The sequence below is a fragment of the Sarcophilus harrisii genome, chromosome 2, assembly GCF_902635505.1.
Source record: "Sarcophilus harrisii chromosome 2, mSarHar1.11, whole genome shotgun sequence".
Taxonomy (NCBI): Eukaryota; Metazoa; Chordata; class Mammalia; order Dasyuromorphia; family Dasyuridae; genus Sarcophilus; species Sarcophilus harrisii.
The window spans coordinates 504,334,718-504,356,268 of NC_045427.1; the positions used below are offsets into that span (position 1 = coordinate 504,334,718).

At 35.4% G+C, this 21,551-nt stretch overlaps 1 protein-coding gene across 2 annotated transcripts; it reads right to left on the bottom strand.

Annotated features, from left to right (window-relative positions):
- Positions 1-784: 784 nt before the first annotated feature.
- On the bottom strand, positions 785-14,355 carry ARPP19 (cAMP regulated phosphoprotein 19). 2 transcript variants are annotated; one of them, XM_003755941.4, is made up of 3 exons: positions 14,094-14,355; positions 7,618-7,740; positions 785-2,482 (listed from the first exon to the last, which is right to left on the bottom strand). In XM_003755941.4, the coding sequence occupies exons 1-3, from the start codon at positions 14,136-14,138 to the stop codon at positions 2,309-2,311; spliced, it is 342 nt and encodes a 113-aa protein (XP_003755989.1). In that variant the 5' UTR covers positions 14,139-14,355; the 3' UTR covers positions 785-2,308. The 2 variants fall into 2 exon arrangements, with proteins under 2 accessions (XP_003755989.1, XP_031811082.1); XM_031955222.1 differs by lacking the exon at positions 14,094-14,355 and adding an exon at positions 7,885-9,927.
- Positions 14,356-21,551: the final 7,196 nt, after the last annotated feature.

A 21,551-nucleotide genomic window follows, 5' to 3' on the forward strand; every position in this document is an offset into this window, starting at 1 on the left:
TGAATGGGGATTTCACTGCCATAGCACTTAAGTTAACTTTCATGAACATATTAAACAAGAAATGACAAAAAAAATCCATAAAATTCCATTATGGTTTGTTTTTGTAATATTGAAGTCATTCTTAAAACAAATCTGTAGGTGTGGATTTTACTTGAACAATTCTGGTATCCTTTTGCAAACATATTTATGTTTTTATCCAACATAATTTTATTTTGTTTTCTTGCTTTTTATTATTTTGGAGTAGAAAGGTAACTGAAAATTTGTTTCTTAAAATACTAATTTGCTAAGTTTTTGTTAATGCCAATAGGGATGATCAAATCTACTTATGGTCAACTGATATTGTTTGAAGGAATGCAATAATGATAATTACCATGTGTTGAGGGCCTAAAATTAAGACTGGACTCTTTCCCCTCAGACCCTTCTTTCTCCAATCCACCCACACACCAAAAGGGAATTTAAAATGAGAAAAACCTCACTACTGGCATATTTCATCAGAATATCATTGTATTATTGTTAAAATGGGGGGAAAGCTTACAAAACTACAAATGTTAAACTTGTTATAATAAAGGTTTTAAACTTCTTAGTAACACTACCTTGTCTCAACTTGTTCTTGTTCATGAGATAAGGAAAACAGTGCTACAGAGAAAAAAGTTAAAATCTTAAAAAAGATGGTACTTATAAAGCAAAATACCTAAGGCTTAAATATTCAACTGGGATACATTCATCCCTCTTTAAATGTAATGTTCTAATTACAGCAAGGGTCAATTCATTTAGTTTCCTCTAATTTAGTACTGAAAAAAAAATTTATTAATACATTACAGATCCATACATTTTGACTTATGTCTTTGGGGTGTCAGTCTTCAAGTATTTACTTCTTCAAAATTCCCTTTTATTTGTACATTTAGTTGTCAAATACTAGTTACACAGGATCAGGATTTAATAACTACTTAGCAATAAGAAAATATCATCCTAGTGTGTCTTAAGTACAGAATTCAGCAGAACAATTATAAATTAAGCATATGCTTCTACTATCAAATGCACAAAATGGCGACTCTTGCTCTTAAATATGTCAAATTAATATCAAGAAATGGGGTTAAAGCCCTGAAGGCTTTTTATTCTAGAGTTTTCAGCAAGTTGAGTGTGAAAGTAAAAATATTCTCCATTAAAAAAAAATCTTACAAATTATATGACTTGTAATTTCTTAAGTCACAATGAAGTTCTGCATAGGACAAAAGATATGCCTAAGTAACATATCGTATATGCACAAAGGCCACTGAATGTCATGGGCATTAGTTAACAGATGAAAACACAAGTCTGTATGTAAATAAGTAGAGTATTCAGTTTGTCATTCTCCAAATACAAGATTGTAAACTACTCTTACTTATACAAAATTCTTACTGTAGAGAGTTTGGGGTGGGAACTCTTTGTGCTTCTGGTTGGCACATCATCTGTTGTTCAAAAGTGTGAAATTAATACAGACATTTGCGAGAGGTTGTGCAAAACTATTATATTTACAAAAATGGCACAAAAGTGAATTCAACAGTCTATGCACATGCACACTTCATTCACATCTTCAAAAGAAAAGGTGTTCTAACACTATTGAACTGAAAAACAAAATAAAACAAACAAACAAAAAACACCCCCAGCTTCAACGGGCATCTGTTAATAAGCACACAATTCACAAAAGGTTACATTAGGATGGGCAAATATTGCCCAAGTAAAATTCTATTGTTAAAGCTGAAACAGGTTTAAGGCCATTCAAGTTTAAGAGCAGAGATAGAAATCATTCAGAATCCCATCTTGTGTTTGTATGTGTGTGTGTATGTTTGTGTGTGTTTATTTTAAATACATGATCTAACAACTTGTGGTCTTAAACCTCTGTTTTACAAAAGCAAACAGAAAAATACAGAAAAAACCCCAACACAATAGATTATATTAAATAACACAAACATATAAAGCTGTAATTAAGAGGAATAAGGAAAGCCAAAACAGTGAAACTGTAAAACTTGCTCATTACTTGCTGGAACCAGTCCTACACTAAGGAATAGGCAATATATACATTTATTTTCAAGTAGATTACTTTACATTGCTCTAACGTGTCCTTTTCATCAGTGCATTGTTCAACTAGTCCAAAGTACTACAGTTTATTCATAAGTTTACTTCCTTAACAATAGCAGCACACACTACCGCTACCTGCAAAGCTGTCAGTCTCAATGACTTAGTGTATGAAAGGAAAAAAAAGCTGAGAAGTAACATGTTTGAGAGAAATAACAGGAATGAGGAGATTCATGCAGTTCAGCTCTTTTAATCAGCCAGCCAGCTTGCTAGCAACAAGAGATGGTTTCCGCTGTGGAAGATCCTGCGGAGTAGGAATGTGGTCACCAGTGACCTCTGTTTTGTCAGGAGCTGCTGCAGTAGGAAGCTGCTTGTTCTTCATCTTTGCTTTAGCCATGTTGTAATCCCCAGAGTCAAAATACTTTTGCTGCAACAGAAATGGAGGAAGGAAAAAAAAAAAAAAAAAGCTTCAGTAAGGAATTTAAAACAAGCAAATTGGCAAACTGCACTGGTCTAACATTAAGAATATTCTAAATATGATAACCAAAAACTAACACTGCTGAATTGCAGGGAAAACTGAAAAGTAAAAATTTCTAATAAGGTTTACTCTTATTTCTAATCTCAGTCCAGAATCCAACTATGGGTACAGATAAACACATCTGCCTGCTAGATGATGATAGAGCTAACTAGGTTTAGAATCATACTTTAAAGTTCTCAATAAATATTTGATTGATGAGAAGCAATGTCCAATAAGCAAAACTCACTATCAACAGTACTTTTGCCATCTCTTGATTAGAGCATAATTATTTAGCAGGTAACTACCTAAGGAAATAATTCCCACCAGAGGAAACACATTAGCATTTGAGAAAGGAAGGAGGATAAATAAGAATAATATGGGAAAGGTGAAAATGATACTCTCAAAATAGCTTTAAAATCTAAAAAAGGCAATTAAAAGACATAGTATGAGAGGCTATAATGTGTAAAGCTATACCACTGAGGTTTTAGACACTGTAAGTAAATGGAAAATCATCAAGCTACTGACAACAGTGATGGGAAGGCAGGGTTTACTACCTCTATGTTCATCCAAAAGATGCACTCCCATTTTATCTCTGCCTCAAATAATACTTCATTTCCTTTAGATGCACCTCAAGTAGCACCATCTTCCACAGGAAATCTTTCCCGATAACTCCAACTATTAGGACCTTCTTCTTTTCCTACCATGAATTTACTACAAATATATTTAAATACATGTGGATACTGTCTCCCTCAGTAAAACTTATTGGGAATGTGTGTGTGTGTGTGTGTGTGTATATATATATATATATACACACATACATACATACACACACTTTGGGGGAGGGGGAGGCGGGGAAAAGAAAGAGGATCCTTTTATCTCAAGCAGCTAGCATCCTGCCTGGCAGATAACAAAAAATAAATTCTTTTTGATTAATATAAAAGCTGCAGCATTTAATAAGTTTAATAAAAGTTTCAGGGAGGAAAAACTAAATTCAAATATTTCATGATGAACTTAAATGAACACCTTGAGATGTGAAGTCTTGTTTTGTAAATATTCGGAATAATTTTATAGTATATATATATGGTTTTAACTTGTCTCTCAGAATTCTTGGGATTACAATAGATTAGGAAACTCTGCAAACAGCTTGTAAATAATTTAAAAAATGTGATCGATGGATATGATTTTAAAGTCAACATATGACTTTTTTTAAATAACAATATTATCATCCATTTATTGCTACGATGCTTTAGTTCATCAAAAATGCAGACAATTATTTCGGGGTTCCAGTAATTTTAAAAAATCAGGTTTTTTTTGTTTTGTTTTGTTTTTGGGTGTGGGGTGGGAAAGGAAATTGAGGAGAAAAGTGATAGTGAACTATTTCCCCTAGTATAGCTTTATCATTTTAGTTGTTAATGAACACATAAGGAATGGTCTTGACTATTATTTAGTACTCTACCCTTTGCTTTAATCAAGTAAAATGATGCTGGAAAAAATATAACTTTATGACCAGAAACCGTTTCTCCACCCCCACCCCACCCCACCCCACCCCCATCTACACCAGCAAATCAATCATCAAATATCGAGTGCAAAAAGCAACAGTTTCTGGCTCTACAATGATGATTTTTATACACAGGGATGGGGTGGGGACTGAACTTGTGGTTTCACCTGATGTAGGGAGCTCAGGGTGAGAGCTACTTCCTTGCAACTTTGAGCATTTTTTAAAGCATTAAGAGGATTAAGTGACTAGCCCAAAGTCATATAGACAGTATGTGTCAGAGGCTGGCTTGAAAAGTTAAAATTAAATTTACTCAAAAAACAATGGGCTTAACTAAAACAATAAAAATTCTCCAGAGCCCTAACCTTTTTTTAGGGGTTAGTTAATAAAAGCAGAAAGAATTCAAAATAAGAATAATTTCAGGAAGGAAAAAATAAGTTCAAATATCTCAAGATGAACCAGAATACAGTAAAGTAAAAACTCATGATACAATGTATAAGTATGCTGGCTTTGAAGTCCAGAGGACCTGGGTTCTAATACCTCTGAACACTCAATACCTAGGAGGCCTAGGGCACTGAAACTCAAGCCCCCAAGTAAAATGAGAAGTAGATATATTTGGGACAAGATATATTTTGAGGCTTCTGCAAGTTCTAACTCTATGACACAATACACTTTGCCAGATTTGGTTAAAAGGCCTAATCTATCATTTACATACAAAGTATATTAATTAAGTGAGTCACTAACTTAACCAGTACCCAAGTAGCACTAAAGGGTAAAAGTTTTACCTTTTGTTAAACCAAAAGTGAGGCAGTTTTCTCTTAATATAGGAAATCTTAATATTAATTAGGTCATCTAATATGTTATCTTCAACTACTCCAAACCAATGGAATAGAGCTCAATCATGTGTATATGTGCACACACAAACACACACACGTGTCACAAATGAACATAAATGCCATGTATAAGAGCAGGAGAATAAACACTGATATCCAGACAACAGTTATTTATTAAGAACTGACCATATGCCAAGTATTCTTCTAACACTGGGGATACAAAGAAAGACCAAACACCACAGGAGCACCCACCTTTACATTGTAATGGCAGAAAAGACATTTAAATATTTGTTTAGATATTAGCTATATACAGTGCAAGTGGTAAGGGTTGCACTGAGGGCATGAAGCAAGAAGACACTATGAAAGGCTTCTTACAGAAGGTGGAATTTGAACTAAATCCTAATATAAGTCAGATGAAGAGAAAAGAATGTTCCAATCATTGATAATAGGCAGTGAGAAGAGGAGGAGATGGGCAGGCGAGTGTTGTGAGTCAGGTTAACAACTGCAGAGTGCATAAAAAAAGTGTTTAACTTGGTCATTCCTTCCCCTTTAGTAAAATTACTTTGTATGGGTTGGAGTGGAGTAAGACTTGAGACAGGGACAACAAATCAGCAGGCCTTGCAATAATCCAGGCACTAAGTGACTTGGGCCTTGGCCAGGGCGGTAGCTGTATAAGTAGAGAAAAGGGGACTTATAGAAGGAATATCATGAAGTTGAAATGACAATTCTTGACAAAAGATTGAATAGTTGGCGTGAATCATGGAGAATCAAGGATGACACCAACACTGTGATGCCAATACCTTTGACTGTAACAAGAAAGTATGGAAAAGGGGAGGATGTAAGAAGAAAGATAGTGTTTTGTTTTTTTGTTTTTTTTGGGGTGGTGGTGGTGGTGGTGGTGGTGGTATTTAGAGTCTGAATGTCTGTTAGGACATCCAATTCAAAATGTCCAAAACGTAGCTGATAACAGGAGATTGGAACCCAGGATAGTCAGGGCTTCAATGTCTAAAACACCCCCTGTAAGATTTAAAGAATAATTTTTAGATCAACTCTACCATTAAGGAAGAAAAAAAGGTAATTTAAAATGAAAAGAAATTCAAATAGCACCTCCTCAAATTCAAATAAAGCCCTAGAGTACACATTAAATATGTTCATATTAAAGATTATAAACTCTCTAAAAGTAAAAACACAGAATACAAATCTCTTCCCTCAAAGAAAAAACATAAAATATTAAATTTCATTACTTTAATGTGCAACAACCCAGCAATTAAAAATTATGGTAAAACAGACAACGTAATTTTATTCAGTTAAAATTGTTCATTTTAAAAGATTAAGCTCCAGACCTTCACATAGCTTTATTAAAGTTTAATCTTAACTCTTTTTAGATCCTACTGAAGGCTATGAAGGTTTTAAGATGATAATTATAATTAATATTGGTGGCTTACAGTTGGACCAGAGTTCAAAGTTAATTTAAAGTTAAAAGTTATTGTCTACTCCTAGATTGAGGACAGATGTGTACGATGAAGAAAGTAGTCAGAACATTTAGTTTAAAATTATTTTACTACATAGAAATTATATTCTTCACTTTATGTACAAAGAATGTGTAAAAGGTTCAACATTACTCATTTTCAATAAACCATTTCCCACCTTACTGGCTTTATAAGCTGAAAAATTTTTTTGTTGTTATTCTCAAAAAAAAAAAAAAAAAAAAAAAAAAAATCAAACCAGATCAAATAAAAATTGCTTTTTTCTTCATATGACAATCCATTTCATTTCCCTAGCGCTATTCAATCATTACCCATGTCAGGATATTTTCAAGCAAGAGTTCTTAAACTTATCAACTTTTAAATTGATAATTGAATCTTAATAATTTAATCCCCTTGCAAACCCATTTTATACATTCGAAAACATAATGCTTTGCTTAACTATACATAACTATCATATTTTGTTTTTCTTGCCTTCTTAATGGGTAGAAAAGGTGAAAGGAAGAGAATCTGGAACATAAAATGAAAATGAATTTTTAAAATATATTCTTTGAAAAGGTCCATAGGCTTCAGCTGTAGGATCTTGCCAAGGGGTCAGTGAAACAACAAAAAAGATTAACAACCTCTATTTCTAAAGGAAAATGTAAAAGCTATAATTCATGGTATTTTACTACTAATACATTATAACAAATCTGTTAAATCCACTTTATAAATAGTTATTCCTTATTTTAGCAATGCCCTATGGTGGCAAGAGGCAGTTTCCCTTATTTAATCACAAGAACATATGTTTAGAGCTTACAGGATCATCCACATAAAAATGGAGCTCTGAACACTGTGGAAAACTGGGTTTATGATAAAATCCCACAAAGAGCAAGATTTCCAAGAAAAAATAGTCAACTCAGGTTTAATTTAGCTCTCAACCTAACAATGAACCAAATTATCAAAATAGCAAAACCATTCCAAAATAAATTGAATTGTTTTAATATATTTAAGGAAAATATCATTACTTTAATATATCTAAAATAGAATGCTTTTTAAATATATTTAAAGTTAGCAATTACAAATCCAAATAAACAATTTCTCAAGCATTTGGAGAAATCACTTTACAGAACTGCAAATTCTTCTACCAAAACAAAATAATGTTAACTTGTCTAAAATCACACTGGTCATTTCAAGCTACAAGTGAAAAATTCACATGGCATAAAGAAATAAAACTCAAAAAGAGGAACTTACTCCTTTCTGTAGTCGCTTCCTCAAGAAATCTGAACCTCCAGGCTTTTGTCCCAGATGAGGATACCTTGCTTTTAATTTTGCTTCTTCTGCTTTCTCTGGACTAGTTACTTTATCTTCCATTTCCTGAAATTATTTAAAATTAGTTAGTTTTTTATTCCACCTATGGGTCTCGTTTAAAAAACAAAATACCCCCTTTTATAAAATAGATAATCTGATTCTTGCATGTAGTTGTTCAATGCAAAAGAACTTTCAGTATCTAGCTAATACCTTATTGAAAACCAAGTACAGAGGAGCTCTTAAGACAGGCTGCTAGTTCTGTATTTTTAAAAAATGAACCAAGAGATGGCTCTGTTATAGCTGTGATGTATGTGTACCACCCTACACATTGGATAAAAATATCAAGATAGCTCATCTCTGAAGTCTTTCCTTTTTTTATTTTTCTGTCACGTAGAATACATTTATAGTTACCTACCTTTTATGGAACTGTTCAGCTCACATTTACCTATAATTAGATGTTCATCCTAATACATTTTTATGATTTTAAGATCCCAACTTTAGTAAAACCTTTCAAAGCTGATGTTTACTCAAAGTCGTGTTTAATTTGAAATACTGTTATTTTCCAGTTAATTCAAAGTAATTTATCTTTCTAAGACTCCTTAAGTGTGGTATGAGATTATGAACACACTGTGCATATTCTGCAGATAAATTAATGTGCACAATAAATTTCCAGTTTACCAACTTAGAAATCTAAAAGGCAGCTTTGTGACTTATTTTCCTTAATATACAATACTATATATTTATATATATGGGACCTTACAATTATTATGTAAGTCAATTGTTTTGGGGATTCTCCCTTTTCACTATATTAAGTTAAATTATTTTAGAATTGATCATCCTACACCATAATGATGGCAAATGTTATTTTGTAAGTCTTTTTTGACTGGACCTCATGATTCATCATGTAAGGAACTAGAATTCCAAGAAAGGAAACTATCTCCACTAATGTAAATCAGCAATTGTTTGGAAATTTACCTTAAGAGTTAGCTGACTGAGAGCAAAATGTTAAGTGATATCCTCATAGTCACTCAGCTAAGTTTATTTATGTCAAAAAGGGGCAGTACTTGAACCTAGGAACTCTGAAGCTGTAGTTACAGCTTTTTTATGCTGCACACACTACCACCTTCCAGTTTTACAATAAAACATAGAAAATGTCCTAATTGTTTCAGCTTTCTTGACACTCTTTGCAAGATCCTAGCCAGAACGAATGAGCAACAGTATGCAAAATGGATTCGACCACACAACATAATTACAGCAGACCCTACAACATGTACTAATTACACAAGAGATACAGAAAAGTTCATGGTGAACATTATCAGATGTCCTTATACAATTTTCAGGCCACCCTTATAGCACTAAGAAATTAATCACCAAGCAGGAAGAGTTGCTTAGTGTTGATGATACTATACCTGGACCACAAGAGTGAAAAACAGTTACATACCATGGGATAGAGTAAGCAGTTTATTAGACAAAAGTTCTGCCTCAAGTAGAATGAAACCTACCAGTGACCCAGAAGCTGCTTTCACAAAAAACACTTAGCTATCTGGTGAGCATTTCTCCAAGCCACCTCCCCACTACTCTTCAATAATTAAGAGCCTACTATGTGCCAAATACTATACTAAGCATCTGCTCTTTTCAGTCTTCAGTCAACAAACTGAAACACACAAAAAGGAAATTAACTTCAATAATAAAGTTGCAGTACAACATCCAACATAAATGTATGCTAACATTCTCTCTGTTAAAGGAAACGCCTAAGGTTAAATTGCTAAATTATGTAATCACTTTCCTTTCTCATTTTGACCATCATTCTAGAAGGTAGAAAGTATCTTATGTTACTCGTGGAATGCTCTGAAGTTCTCCAAGACAGAAAATAGGATTAAAAGCGGCAGGAGACATCAGAATTCATCTAGTCACAATGCCATGACAACCTCAAATGAGGAAATAGGCTCACAGCAGTCAAATGACTTGTCCCGTTATTAAGGAATAAAGCATGCATTCTAACTGGAGTTTTGTGATTCTAAATATAGAAAGTAGTAAAGATATTGAATATATTAGTATTATACTGTTACTTTACATGTTTTTTAATTAAAGTTACCAGGCACACAAGGCAACTACAGACAAAGCTAAATTCCCGCATTTGGGAAATTATTTGGGGGCAAAAGCAAAGGTTTATATTTAGAAGTCTTGAATTTTGATCCTGAATATAAGAATTCTCTATGATGGAAACTGAGAAGTTACTCAAATTTCTTCACAATTCAATTCATTTTTTTAAAAAAAACTATGAAAGTAGAAATGTTCCTGCTAACTGACATTTCAGAAGGGCTGATATAATTAAATAATCTGTGGACAACTAAAAAGGGGTTTTGAATGGCAACTGCCTTAAACTATGTTAGTTATTTTTCTCAAACTTTCAGGCCACCAAGTTTTATCTGGGGTACTAATCAAACTAATAGGTGCAGTTGGAAAGTTTCCATAAATAACAGTAAATAATGACTCAGATGACATTCTAATCACTTTGCTCATAAAAAAGCAGAACTCAAGTTCCTAAGTTTTATTTTTTAAGCATTTGGTATGTTTTGAAAACATTTTAAAAACAGCTTGAAAAATCTGCAGGAATAGTTCAACAGCAAGAACGATGGGGCTTGGAAAATTTGAGTACAAATCTTAGATCTGTTACTTAAACAATGTGACTTTGAGCTAATCAATTAACTTAGGTTTCAGTTTTCTCATCTGAAAAATGAGGGAGCAGACTTAGATATATCACTCAGGTTCCTTCCAGCTCTACCACTCCTTAAACTTAAGGCTCTATTTATTTGTAGATAATCCTTCAAAGGGAAGAGTATCAGGCTTCAGACAACTAAGCAATCATGGGATGAAGAAAAACATCTTCAATTAACACTGCTCATATATTGATTGGAGGGGAAAAAAGACTACTAGTAGTTCACTAACTTTTCGGTCTCAGCATCTTTATATTCTTAAAATGAAGACTTCCCCCAAAAAGCTTTTCTTTATATTTTAAATCAGATATTTACCATGTTCAAAACTAAAATGTTAGTTATTATGAATAGTTTTGAGTTCACAGAACCTCCATGAAGTCTAGGATAGCTCCAGAGGCCGATGAACCATACTGCTGGAATAAACTAAAATGATTTAAAGCAGTATTCTTGATTTAAGAGTTATAAATCTGGGGAAAAAAGCCCCAAAATAAAAACACAAGATCTGGGCATACAGCACAAATTTTTGTGCAAAATTGATACTTAAAGATCATAGGATCATACATCTAGAGTTGGAAGGGATTTCAGACATCTAGTCAGAAGTGTCTTGCCTGACTTTACACACATACCAAGTACCAAAGCTAGGATATGATCCTAGCTCTCCAGACTTCAGTACATTCAGAGTTCCTTCCACTCTAATCCTATCTCCTCAAATCAATGCACTTAAAGTAAGAAACAGCCAGAATTTTTACACACACACACACACACACACACAATTTATTTATATATTTCATAGATGAGGAAATTAGAGACCCAAGGAGATAAATTGAATTGCCTAAAGTCATAAGTATAGTAAATAAATACCATAGCCAGGATTCCAGGTGCTTGGATTCCAAATCAAGGGTATTATTTGTCCACAGTATTATTTTTTTTTATCATACACCCACTTTGTGGTTGGAGATCCAATCTAGAAAAGTGATTTCACATGAAATCAAACAGTGAATATGGAAAAGGTAGGTTCAAATGCCGATTCTGCTACTTACTAGCAGTTCTTTCTTCCTATGGCTAAAATCAAGTCACAACCTCTTTGAACTCAATTTCCTTCAAAAGTAAAATGAGAATACTGTAAAACAAAATATGGGTTTTCTAAGGCTCACTAGGCAAGAATGGTTTTACATTTTTAGATAGAATCAAACTTGGGGTCAATTTAGATAATTCTTCCTCCCCTTCACACAGTACCATCAGCACCTAGAAACTGTTCACTAACATTGAATCCACTTGCAAAATGATCAATGATTGAATTGTAAAGGGAACAGAATACAATCCAGTGAAAACCTCAGTTTCCTAAATCTATGCAAGGGGTCATTAGCCAGGTTTTGGAAGGTAGCTAATTTACTAGATTAAAATGTGAAGAAATAAAAGACTATTCAAACAGTAGCTAAAGTAAAATTCAAAACCCTCTCCCAAACAAAAAAATCCAACACTTTCAAGAATATGTTCTTTTTAGTCATTCTTCACACAAGTAGATGAAATCATTACCCCTAAAGATAATCAGAAATACTTATGCCAATTAAAGGATAAGACTATTTTAAGTTTCTTCTCAAAATTAAACAAAATATAAGCAGTATTTACTGTTTTGTCTACTTTTCATTTTTCAGACTTTTTACACTCAAGCTACATGCTTAAATGCAACTACAAATGTTCTTGACCCTGAAAATTGGCACTTTCCCCCAGCAATTCCAAAAGCAAAGTACTCAAAAATGTCATTACTTTTGTGTGTATGCAGGAGCACACACAAAACCAGATTACCTCATTGTCAATGTCCAGAAAATGCAGGATTTCGAGCTGCAAATGGATTTTATAGAGATAGTGGAAGCATGCAATCTACACATGAAAAGAGAATTTTTTTCATAACAAGACTGGGCCTATCTGAATTTTTGACAAGAAATTAGATCGCCTGGCAAATACTGGTTCATAGACAACTGAAGAGAGGCATTATTAAAAAAAAAAAAAAAATTCGGCTAAATACTTATACTTAAGTTCTGGCTAACAGATCAGTAAGTTACATAAATTCTCCTTTAAGGTCATCTCTAGTCAGTCAAAGAATCAGCTAATCTGGTTATAGAAGTGATGCTGAAAATGTTTTCCCCAATAGAGTCCAAGACAAGAAGATAGTGATTCTTAAGATCTGACACAGATCCTGAGCTCATAAAAGTAACTTATGTGACTATGCAATTAAATATCAAAGGTGTATATACAAGTTTATGCAAAAAGTTGAAGTTTACTTTTCTACTGACTCCAAAATCAATCATGAAAAAAGATCATTTGCTCCTTTGGGTTCCTAGGACAATGCCACAATTCTGACTTTGATTAAAATTTATTGGAAAAGATTCACTTGCATAAAATATTTAACTTCCACTTTTAAAAAAATGGAAATTTCTTTTTGTATTCAAGGAAATTACAAAGTATTAATTTAGCAATACATATCATTTCTACTAATTTTTCCTCTCCGTATTTTTATAGCATTAATACCAGTTGAGATCTGGAAAAGTTCAAATGGTTAAAATACGTAAAAAATGTAAACTCTGAAGTTATTCTATTCAGTAAACATTGAGATCTTCAAACCCATAGTAATTTCCACATCAATTATGGAAACAGGCGGTTTACCCAATTCAGACCTTAATGATACAGACACGAATGCTGATTTATGTACACTGAAGAACTAAGTGAAGGACAGGAGAAGCTGAAACAAACCTTATATATGTTAAACGCTTTGTGCGAAAGCCCTGGGGAAAAAATAAACTGCTAGAATAATGGCTTAAATGTTCTCGGGAGTGTTTAGAACTCTCTACACTTTTTTGTGCACAAAGAAAGAGAAAAAGTAAAAGATTTTGCATCCCGAAAGTTCTCAAGCTTTAGAAACTCTGTCCTCCATTCAATGTAATTAACGGCATGCACTGAGCGTGGCAGATAGGTAATCTTGCAAAATGGAAATGTATAAGGCAACGTTAGTTAGGATCTGAGAAACCAGGCCTCGGGTATTAGCTCTGCGTTATAAAAGTAGGAACTTGTAGAGAACGTGCGAGGGCCTCCTCAAACCAAAGAAGCCTATCCGGAAAGCTCTGGGAGCAGCGGGACTGGCGCGGCTCCGGCAGGCAGTGAAGGCCAGCCGGTCACACCTACACCTCCGAGGAAGGCGCCGAAGCTTCACGCGGAACTTCCTGCCCCGCTTTTCTCAAAGTGGGTCACTTCCTTCTCCCAAAGAATCCGACCAAGTAGCATTCAGGCCAGACCCGGCCTCGCAGCGACGTGCTCGGGCCTGAGCCTTGAGAACGGGCAGTGAGCGGCGCAGGACTGGAAGGCCGGCGGGGCCCTCGGAGATCCCGGCAGCCAATCACGTTAGAGGAGCTTCCGCGAGCGGGAAGCGCCTCCAGCGGTCGGGGCGGAAGCGCAGCAGCCTCCGGATCCGCTCCAACAGGGTTTGGGGGGAGGAGTGGCTGCATCTGGCTCCTTCCCAACGGGAATGGACGCGGCTCCGGGCTCTTCCTCTGCCCCTCACCCTCGCTCACACCCCTCCCGGAGAGCGACCGCTTTGGCCAACGTCGGGACGCTCCCCAAACGGATCCGCACAGCGAGAGGCCGGGCGGGAGAATTCTGTGCCTGCCTCCTCTCCGGGTGCCCGCCTCCCCTCGGCCTTTTCTTTACCTTTTGCTCCTCAGCCGAGGCCGCCTCGGGGATCTCCGCGGACATTGCGCCCCTTTAGTCGATTGGGAAGACACTGGAGGAGAGGAGACGCAAAAGAGCAGGGAAGAGGAAGCCCCCACAGCGGCAACAACGTTCCCCAGCAGCCACCGCCCGCGCCGCGCTCAATCCCTCAGCCTCCTGCTCCCGCCCTCCAGCCAGCTCTCTGAGCGCTCACTACCGCCCCGGTACTCTCCTCCCTCCGAAAATGGCCGCCGCCTTATGACGGCATAGCGTCTCGCCGTGTACGGCTAGTCGCAAGGGCCCTATTTCCTGAATCCTCGGCTCCACCCCTCTCCTTTGACCGTTTGGCCTATCAATTTCCCCTACTTCTTCCCAGGCCCCGCCTTAAAAACGGTTCCTTTCTTGGGCTTTTGTAGATGCCACGAAGTGTAAACGTCATTTCCGAGTTGGGTTGCTGTCGGTCCTTTCTGGGAATTGTAGTTTTTGGTGTATCCTTTCACCATTTTTGGTCCATTCTCTTTCAGAATCTCAGAATGCTAAAACCTTAAAGGTTCTTACTTAAGAGGTTTTAGTACAACCTTATTTTGTACATGAAGAAACAGGCCCAGGGAAGGAAGAAGGGCTCTATTCAAGTCTCTCAGGCGTCAAATAGAACCCACATCTGTAGGCAAAAGAACATTTCTGTCTATAGCCTGGTGCCTGAATCTTAGTGTCACAGATCCAGAGATGGAAGGAAGAGAAGTTCACTCCCTCGTTTTTACAAAGGAAACTGTTCCCAAAGTGGTCAGGCAGTTTATACAACGTGGCTGAGCCTGGATTCAATCCGAAACTCAGATTTCGTAGATGTAGAGGAATCCTAGTGTGGGAACACTCTCGGCCAATCACCTGTAATTTACCAGTCTTAGATAATTGCAAAGCTGTTTGAATTGTTTCTTGGCCACGGTAACACAAAGCTAGAACTTGTGTCAGCCAGGATTTGAACACTGTGTTTTTTTTTTTTTTTTTTTTTTTTTAATAGCCTTTTATTTACAGGTTATATGCATGGGTAACTTTACAGCATTGACAATTGCCAAACCTCTTGTTCCAATTTTTCCCTCTTACCCCCCACCCCCTCCCCCAAATGGCAGGATGACCAGTAGATGTTAAATATATTAAAATATAACTTAGATACACAATAAGTATACATGACCAAAACGTTATTTTGCTGTATAAAAAGAATCAGACTCTGAAATATTGTACAATTAGCTTGTGAAGGAAATCCAAAAATGCAGGTGGGCATAAATATAGGGATTGGGAATTCAATGTAATGGTTTTTAGTCATCTCCCAGAGTTCTTTCTCTGGGCGTAGCTGTGAACACTGGTTTTTTTAAAGGAAAAAAAAAAACCTCTATTGTCATCGTTTTCTCACTTCTCATTCACTTGCACTCTAACTCTAGTCCAGAACACAAACTCCTTTCTATAAGGTTCCCAGTAATTTTTTTTAGTGATAAATCCAACAGCCTTTATCATAGCCATATTGGGGATAGGATGGGGGGAAGGGAATGCTTCAAATTACTTATAGAGAAATGCAAATTAAAAACTCTTGAGGTTCTACTACTTCATACTAATCAGATTGACCAAATGGACAGAAAAATAAAATTATAAATGTTTAAGACCATCAGGAAAGCAGCACATTAAGGCATCGTTGTTTTAATTTTTTTTTTTTATTTTTTATTTAATAGCCTTTTATTTACAGGATATATACATGGGTAACTTTACAGCATTAACAATTGCCAAACCTCATCGTTGTTTTAATTGTAAATTGGCCAGGTCATTCTGATAATTTAAAATTATACCCTAAAAGTTACCAACTTGTGCAAACCCTTTGACTCAGCAATATCATTGCTAAGTCTTTATCTCAAAGAAATCGAGGAAATGGATCTAAATATGTCTCAATGCACTTTTAATAGCTGAATAATGTTAAAAATAAACTAAAAACTTTTTTAAAAAAAATAAGCTATTAAAGCTCAAAGCCTTTGAAAACTAGATGTAGAAAAATATAATAGTAAATTTTGTACTACTGGAAACTAAGGGTGCTACCATCAATTTGGGAATGGTTAAATTATAGCATATTAATTTGATGGAAAGTTGTTGTGTCATATGAAATCACAAAATGGATGGTTTCTGTGAAATGTGGGAGGATTTGTTTGAATTGATAAGTGTGAAGTAAGCAAAATAAGATCATCAATTTATAACAACACTGCAAAAAGAAACAAACAACTTTGAAGACTTTTGATCTACACAATGATCAGCCAGGATTCCCGAGTTCAGATGATGAAACATACTAATCACCACCTGACAAGTAATAAACACAAGGTTTAGTAAGAAGCATATTTGGGGGGGAAGGAGAAGAGGACAGAATCAATGGAGAATTACGTTCTGCTTTAATGAGCATATTTTCTTCTTTTTTTCAGGGGGGAAATGAGAGGGAGAAAATGTATTTTTGTTTATTGAAAAAAATAACTAAAAAAGAGGCCTTTTCTATCCTTATTTTTGTTGTGTCTATTTGTGACCCAATTTGGGGTTTTCTTGGCAAAGATACTGGAATGGTTTGCCATTTCTCCAGCTCATTTTACATATGAGGAAACTGAGGCAAACAAGATTAAGTGATTGTCCAGGTTCACACAGGTAGGAAGTGTCCCAGGCCATATTTGAATTTAGGAAAATGAGTTTTCCTGACTCTAGGAAGCAAGCTGTCCAATATGCCACCTAGCTCCAGATCTATCATTAGTCTCTGTTTTATGATACTGCTGACCAATCATTCTTCCATGTTATATATTCCCAGATCTTGAAATTCTCTGAAAAGAGTCTCTTACTACCAGTCTAAAAGGTTCTTCTTAGAATGAACAGTGCCAGGAATCAATTAGAGAGATTAGACAGGACTGTGTAATGTGCCTGTGACAGAACTATGAGTAGAGTCCCTGAGTCTTGTTGGCTTGTGATAGTGGTGACTGTATGGTCTCTGAGGTTCCTTCCAGTTCTAGATTGATTATCCTGTGATTCAGAAGTTGTGGCAATTTTCCTTTTCAGGAAAAGAACAGAAGCGTTGCATTTATTTTGTAGTGTATAAGGATGTGTGAGTAAACAAAAAGGCTTTTAAAAGTAGCCTTATGAGGTTGGAAAAGGGAAAAGATCCCAAGAATGGAAGACAGGATAATCAACCTACTAAAATTATTGAAATGCAAAACAAGACAGAGATGAGAAATAGAAGGAAGCCAAGATATGCTGACCAACTTATCAAGGGAAAAGATAATATTTTTATATGAAAAGACTATCAAACAATGACTCAGCAGATTGGGTGACTATGAGAAGAGCAGTTTCAGCCTTAGGAAAAGGAAAGTTGCTGGTGAACCAAGATAGAAATTAAAAGATATTTTCCCATTTTTAAGGACATAATGAAATACAAGATTTGGCTAAAAAAAAAAAAAAAAAAAAAAAAAAAAGTAAGGAAGAAAGGAACACCTGGAATAGACTGTTCATAGCTCTAAATCTATGCCAAACAAATTGAACAACCCCAAATTAAGTATAAAGTAGCATAATTGCATATTATTTATACTCTAAAGTTTCCTCATTAGGTAGTTTCACATTTGAGTAAATTTAATGTGCTGTACTGAATGATGAAATAGTAAAGGAAGATATTTTGTAGAGGATAGAGATAAGGACAAGGAGAGATCCCAGAAGTATTTTGTTCAGAAAAAGAAATTCCTCTTCTTTGTAAAAGTTAGAGAAGAAAATCAGCAACATAAACTTGAATTGCAGGTTTTTAGTGAATTTGGGTTAAACTAGATCAGGTTGAATTAGATCTTAAACTTTTTCCATTTGTGACCCCAGCAAAAATGGAGAAATTTTTATGTGACCTCAGGTATATAAGTATATAAAATAGGTATATAAATCAAACATTTACTGATAATAAATCATAATTTCCCAACCCCTACATTTAGTTGTGAATATCCTATATGGGATCATGAACCACAGCTTAAAAAGCTTTGGACTAGATAATCTGTGATCAGATTTGTGACTCCATGATATGCTAGAGCTGACTCTTGCCAACTTGTGAGAACTGTTAAATTTTCAGTATGAGCATTTCCTTCTCAGAAATTAGTAAATACTTCAAAGTAGGGTTTGTTTTATTCTTTTTGTTGGTTGTCTACTATTAAGGATAATATTGTGTTAGTTTCATTTTATTATCTTGTCTGTTTCCCTAAATTGTCCTGCCTCAGTTTTCCTGAATTGTTCTGCCTTAATTCCTTGAATTGTTTTTCTCTACCTCTATCTCTCCAGACGTTCTTTCTCTAGTTTGATTACCCCCTTCACTCCCAGTTTGTCAGAATTCATGGTCCTACCCCCAATCTGTGAGAACTGGATTGATGGCCCCTGCCTGGAAATTCCTGTGCTCACCAGTATTCGGACTCCACCTCTTGCCTTTGTTAATTCATTAATTTTAAAATTAATTTGAAATGCTTATTTTAAATGTTAATCCTTCTAATGTTAATTTTAAAAATGCATATTTAACTAAACTTTCTATGTGTATATATATACACACACAATATTTCCTGGAGAGGTGGCTATTCAGTGTTTTCTAACATATCCTTATGTGTAACTGACAATGTCATTCTTTGTCATGAAGTACCTGTATGGAAAAGCATGTTTCTGCCTTGTAATAAGCCATTGTCTTTCTTCCTTACTTTGAAGGTTTTTGCCAATAGGGTCTTGCTGCTGGGGAATTCCTCTCCTGGTCTTTTCTCTTCTAATCCCAGTTTTGGTTAGGATATGGGGGATGTCAAGGGCCTTTCTGTTGCTTTTAATGGCATATAAATGTGCCCTGATCAAGCTATTATTTATATCAACACCTTCCCTCCTCTTCAACTGTTTTTTCCATAGGTGAAATATTTCCAATTATGGCTCAATTTCTGAGATTCCTTGCAAATTAAATTTTCTTTGCCACTGTTTTAAGAATATTCTTTATTTTTGTTTCTCGATTCCACTTTTTGACAGTATATTTTAAAGGGCTGAAACTCCGAAAAGGTATGCTTGAATCAAACAGCAGAACACTTAAGGTTAATTACCTACTTGATGTGAGATAATGGCTCTATATACATATTTAGATGAGATGGTAATGTGATGGCTCTCCTCACCACTGGTGATTGCTGATTGTTTTGGTGGTGAGATAATCTAATAGTAGGTAAGGATTGGAGGGCAGAAGGAGAGAAGTCAGTCACTTGGTGGCAGGATGAAGAAGAGAGAGGCTGGAGACTCCGTACTGCAGAATCAAGGATACATCTTTGGCAAGCAAGATACCTCCTTCCTTAGTTCTAAAGACTAAGAACTTTGATTAATCCTGACTCTGACTGATCCTAAGGCCCTCCAGGGAGCTAATCCGGACATTACAGTATATCATTCCTAGAACCATTTATTGGTTCTAGGAAAATAGGACTTTAGGTGAAAAGATGTTACATGGAGCAGTTCCAGAGAGATAATGTTAATGAGTGATTGGTTTAATGATTATCATTAATAATGATTGGTATGTCAACAGGTAATAGTTTCACTACTCTGTGGAGTTTAGTTATAATGATTAAAGCATTAAGGGGCAACTTTAAACATCATATACCAAAAGTTTTAAGCAGTAAGAATAATTGTTTGTCCTTCATTGTCATTGTTGTTCATCTTTCATTGTGAAAAAGGACTAATAAAACTTAACTTTGTTGAGAACTGGATTTTTAAGTGAGGCAGATTGTACAGAGTTGTCACCCTTACTTTCTCCTCCAGAGTCATCAAATTCCAGGGGGAAAACAAGTCAGGAAGACCCTATCTTTTCAAGTAGAGTTGAAGGAAGGTCTTTGGTTTTTGTCAACTATTTGAAGAGCTAATTAATGATAAGGAGGTCTTTAGGATCAGACAGGACCTTAGAGCTAGTTTAGTTCATTCCCCTCATTTTACAAATGAAGAAACTGAGGTCCAGAGGAAGTTAGGGACTTGTTCAGGGTCACATAAAGAGTAAATAGCAGGATCTGAATTTGAATCCAATTCCTTTAATTCTAAATTCATCACTCTCCCCTGTACCACATTCTGAAAAATAAAGTTATCACCAGCTATCAACAGATTTCTGCATGTCTTCTATGACACTGTTGACTCAGAGAGATTTTGTTGAAAGGGAAACATGTCTGTAAGTCAAGGTGCTCCATGTTACTAATTTTAAATATCATGTTAAGTGAGCATACATTAAGTAAGGTTCACCTGTAGTGTATTTTTAAAAAGTATATGAGTACTAGCAATAGTCTGCACCTTGCTATATTCCACACATTGAATAACCATCACTATCAATAACATACATATATACATTGTGCTGTATGCATGCAGATAAGGGGATAAAAAGGAAAGTTTTGGATTTAAAGGGAATGGGGCAATGCAAATCTTGATGACAATTATGAGAATGTTTGATAAACCAAAAACAACACATTAGGCTTTCAACATCCCTCTCCCAAAAATAAAGTGATGCTTAAATTTTCTGGTCTTTAGTCTACTTTTGAGCATCAAAATGTTCACAATAATTTTAACTTTCATTGTTACACCAATACAAATGGAATTATTCTATTTAAAAACATACATTTTATATAAAAAATATAGCAACTTTTTGTGTTGACAAAAAAATGGAAAATAAGGATTTTCCTATCGACTGAGGAACAACTGAATATAGGTTAAGATATGTGAATGTGATGAAGTCCTTACTATAGTAAAAAATGAGGGAAAAGATGATTTCGAAAAAATGTGGAAAAGATTTATGTTAACTGATAAAGAATAAAGGGAGCAGATCAGAAGAAAATTTGTTCCATAACATAGACATTATATAAATGAATACTTCTGAAGACATATAAACTGAAGAATAATGAGATGATCAGGACTAAGGAGTCAAAGTAGAGAAGCAGGAAGAAGTATAGCAAGCTCCTTTAGAAAACAAAACAAAATAAAAATTTATTCAAGTAGGTCTAGGAAATGCAGCAGATGAAATCCTGATTTTAAAAAATCCCCCAATGTGTCATTTTTTCCAGCTCCAATCAGCATAGACATGGAGGTGGACACAGGGGATAGGGTTTAAGCAGGGACATGCTGAGCATAGCATATAGCATGCACAATAAAACCTGTGCAACCAAGGCAAGTATCTGAGTCCCAGATTCAGAATTGAGCAGTTTAATGTTGTTCATGGTGCCAATCAGCAGTTCTGTTGCTCACTACTTAGTTCTAATTCACAGGTGCAGGGGAGACTAAGGAGGGCATTTGTACCCAGGGTCCTAGTCCAGATTAAGGAGTGTTTGTGGGCCCTATGCTATATCCTGAGAGAGGAAAAAGTTCAGAAGCAAGAAGCAACTGTGTGGCTTGGACCCCAAAAGAAAAAATTGGTATCAATTTTTAGACTAGTTTGAA

What these genes read in the sequence shown, in the direction of transcription:
- ARPP19 (XM_003755941.4), bottom strand. Translation starts at nt 14,138, where the DNA reads ATGTCCGCGGAGATCCCCGAGGCGGCCTCGGCTGAGGAGCAAAAG. An exon ending in CCTCGGCTGAGGAGCAAAAG is followed by an intron (nt 7,741 to 14,093) that starts GTAAAGAAAAGG and finishes AAATAATTTCAG; the next exon opens with GAAATGGAAGATAAAGTAAC. An exon ending in GGAAGCGACTACAGAAAGGA is followed by an intron (nt 2,483 to 7,617) that starts GTAAGTTCCTCT and finishes TTTCTGTTGCAG; the next exon opens with CAAAAGTATTTTGACTCTGG.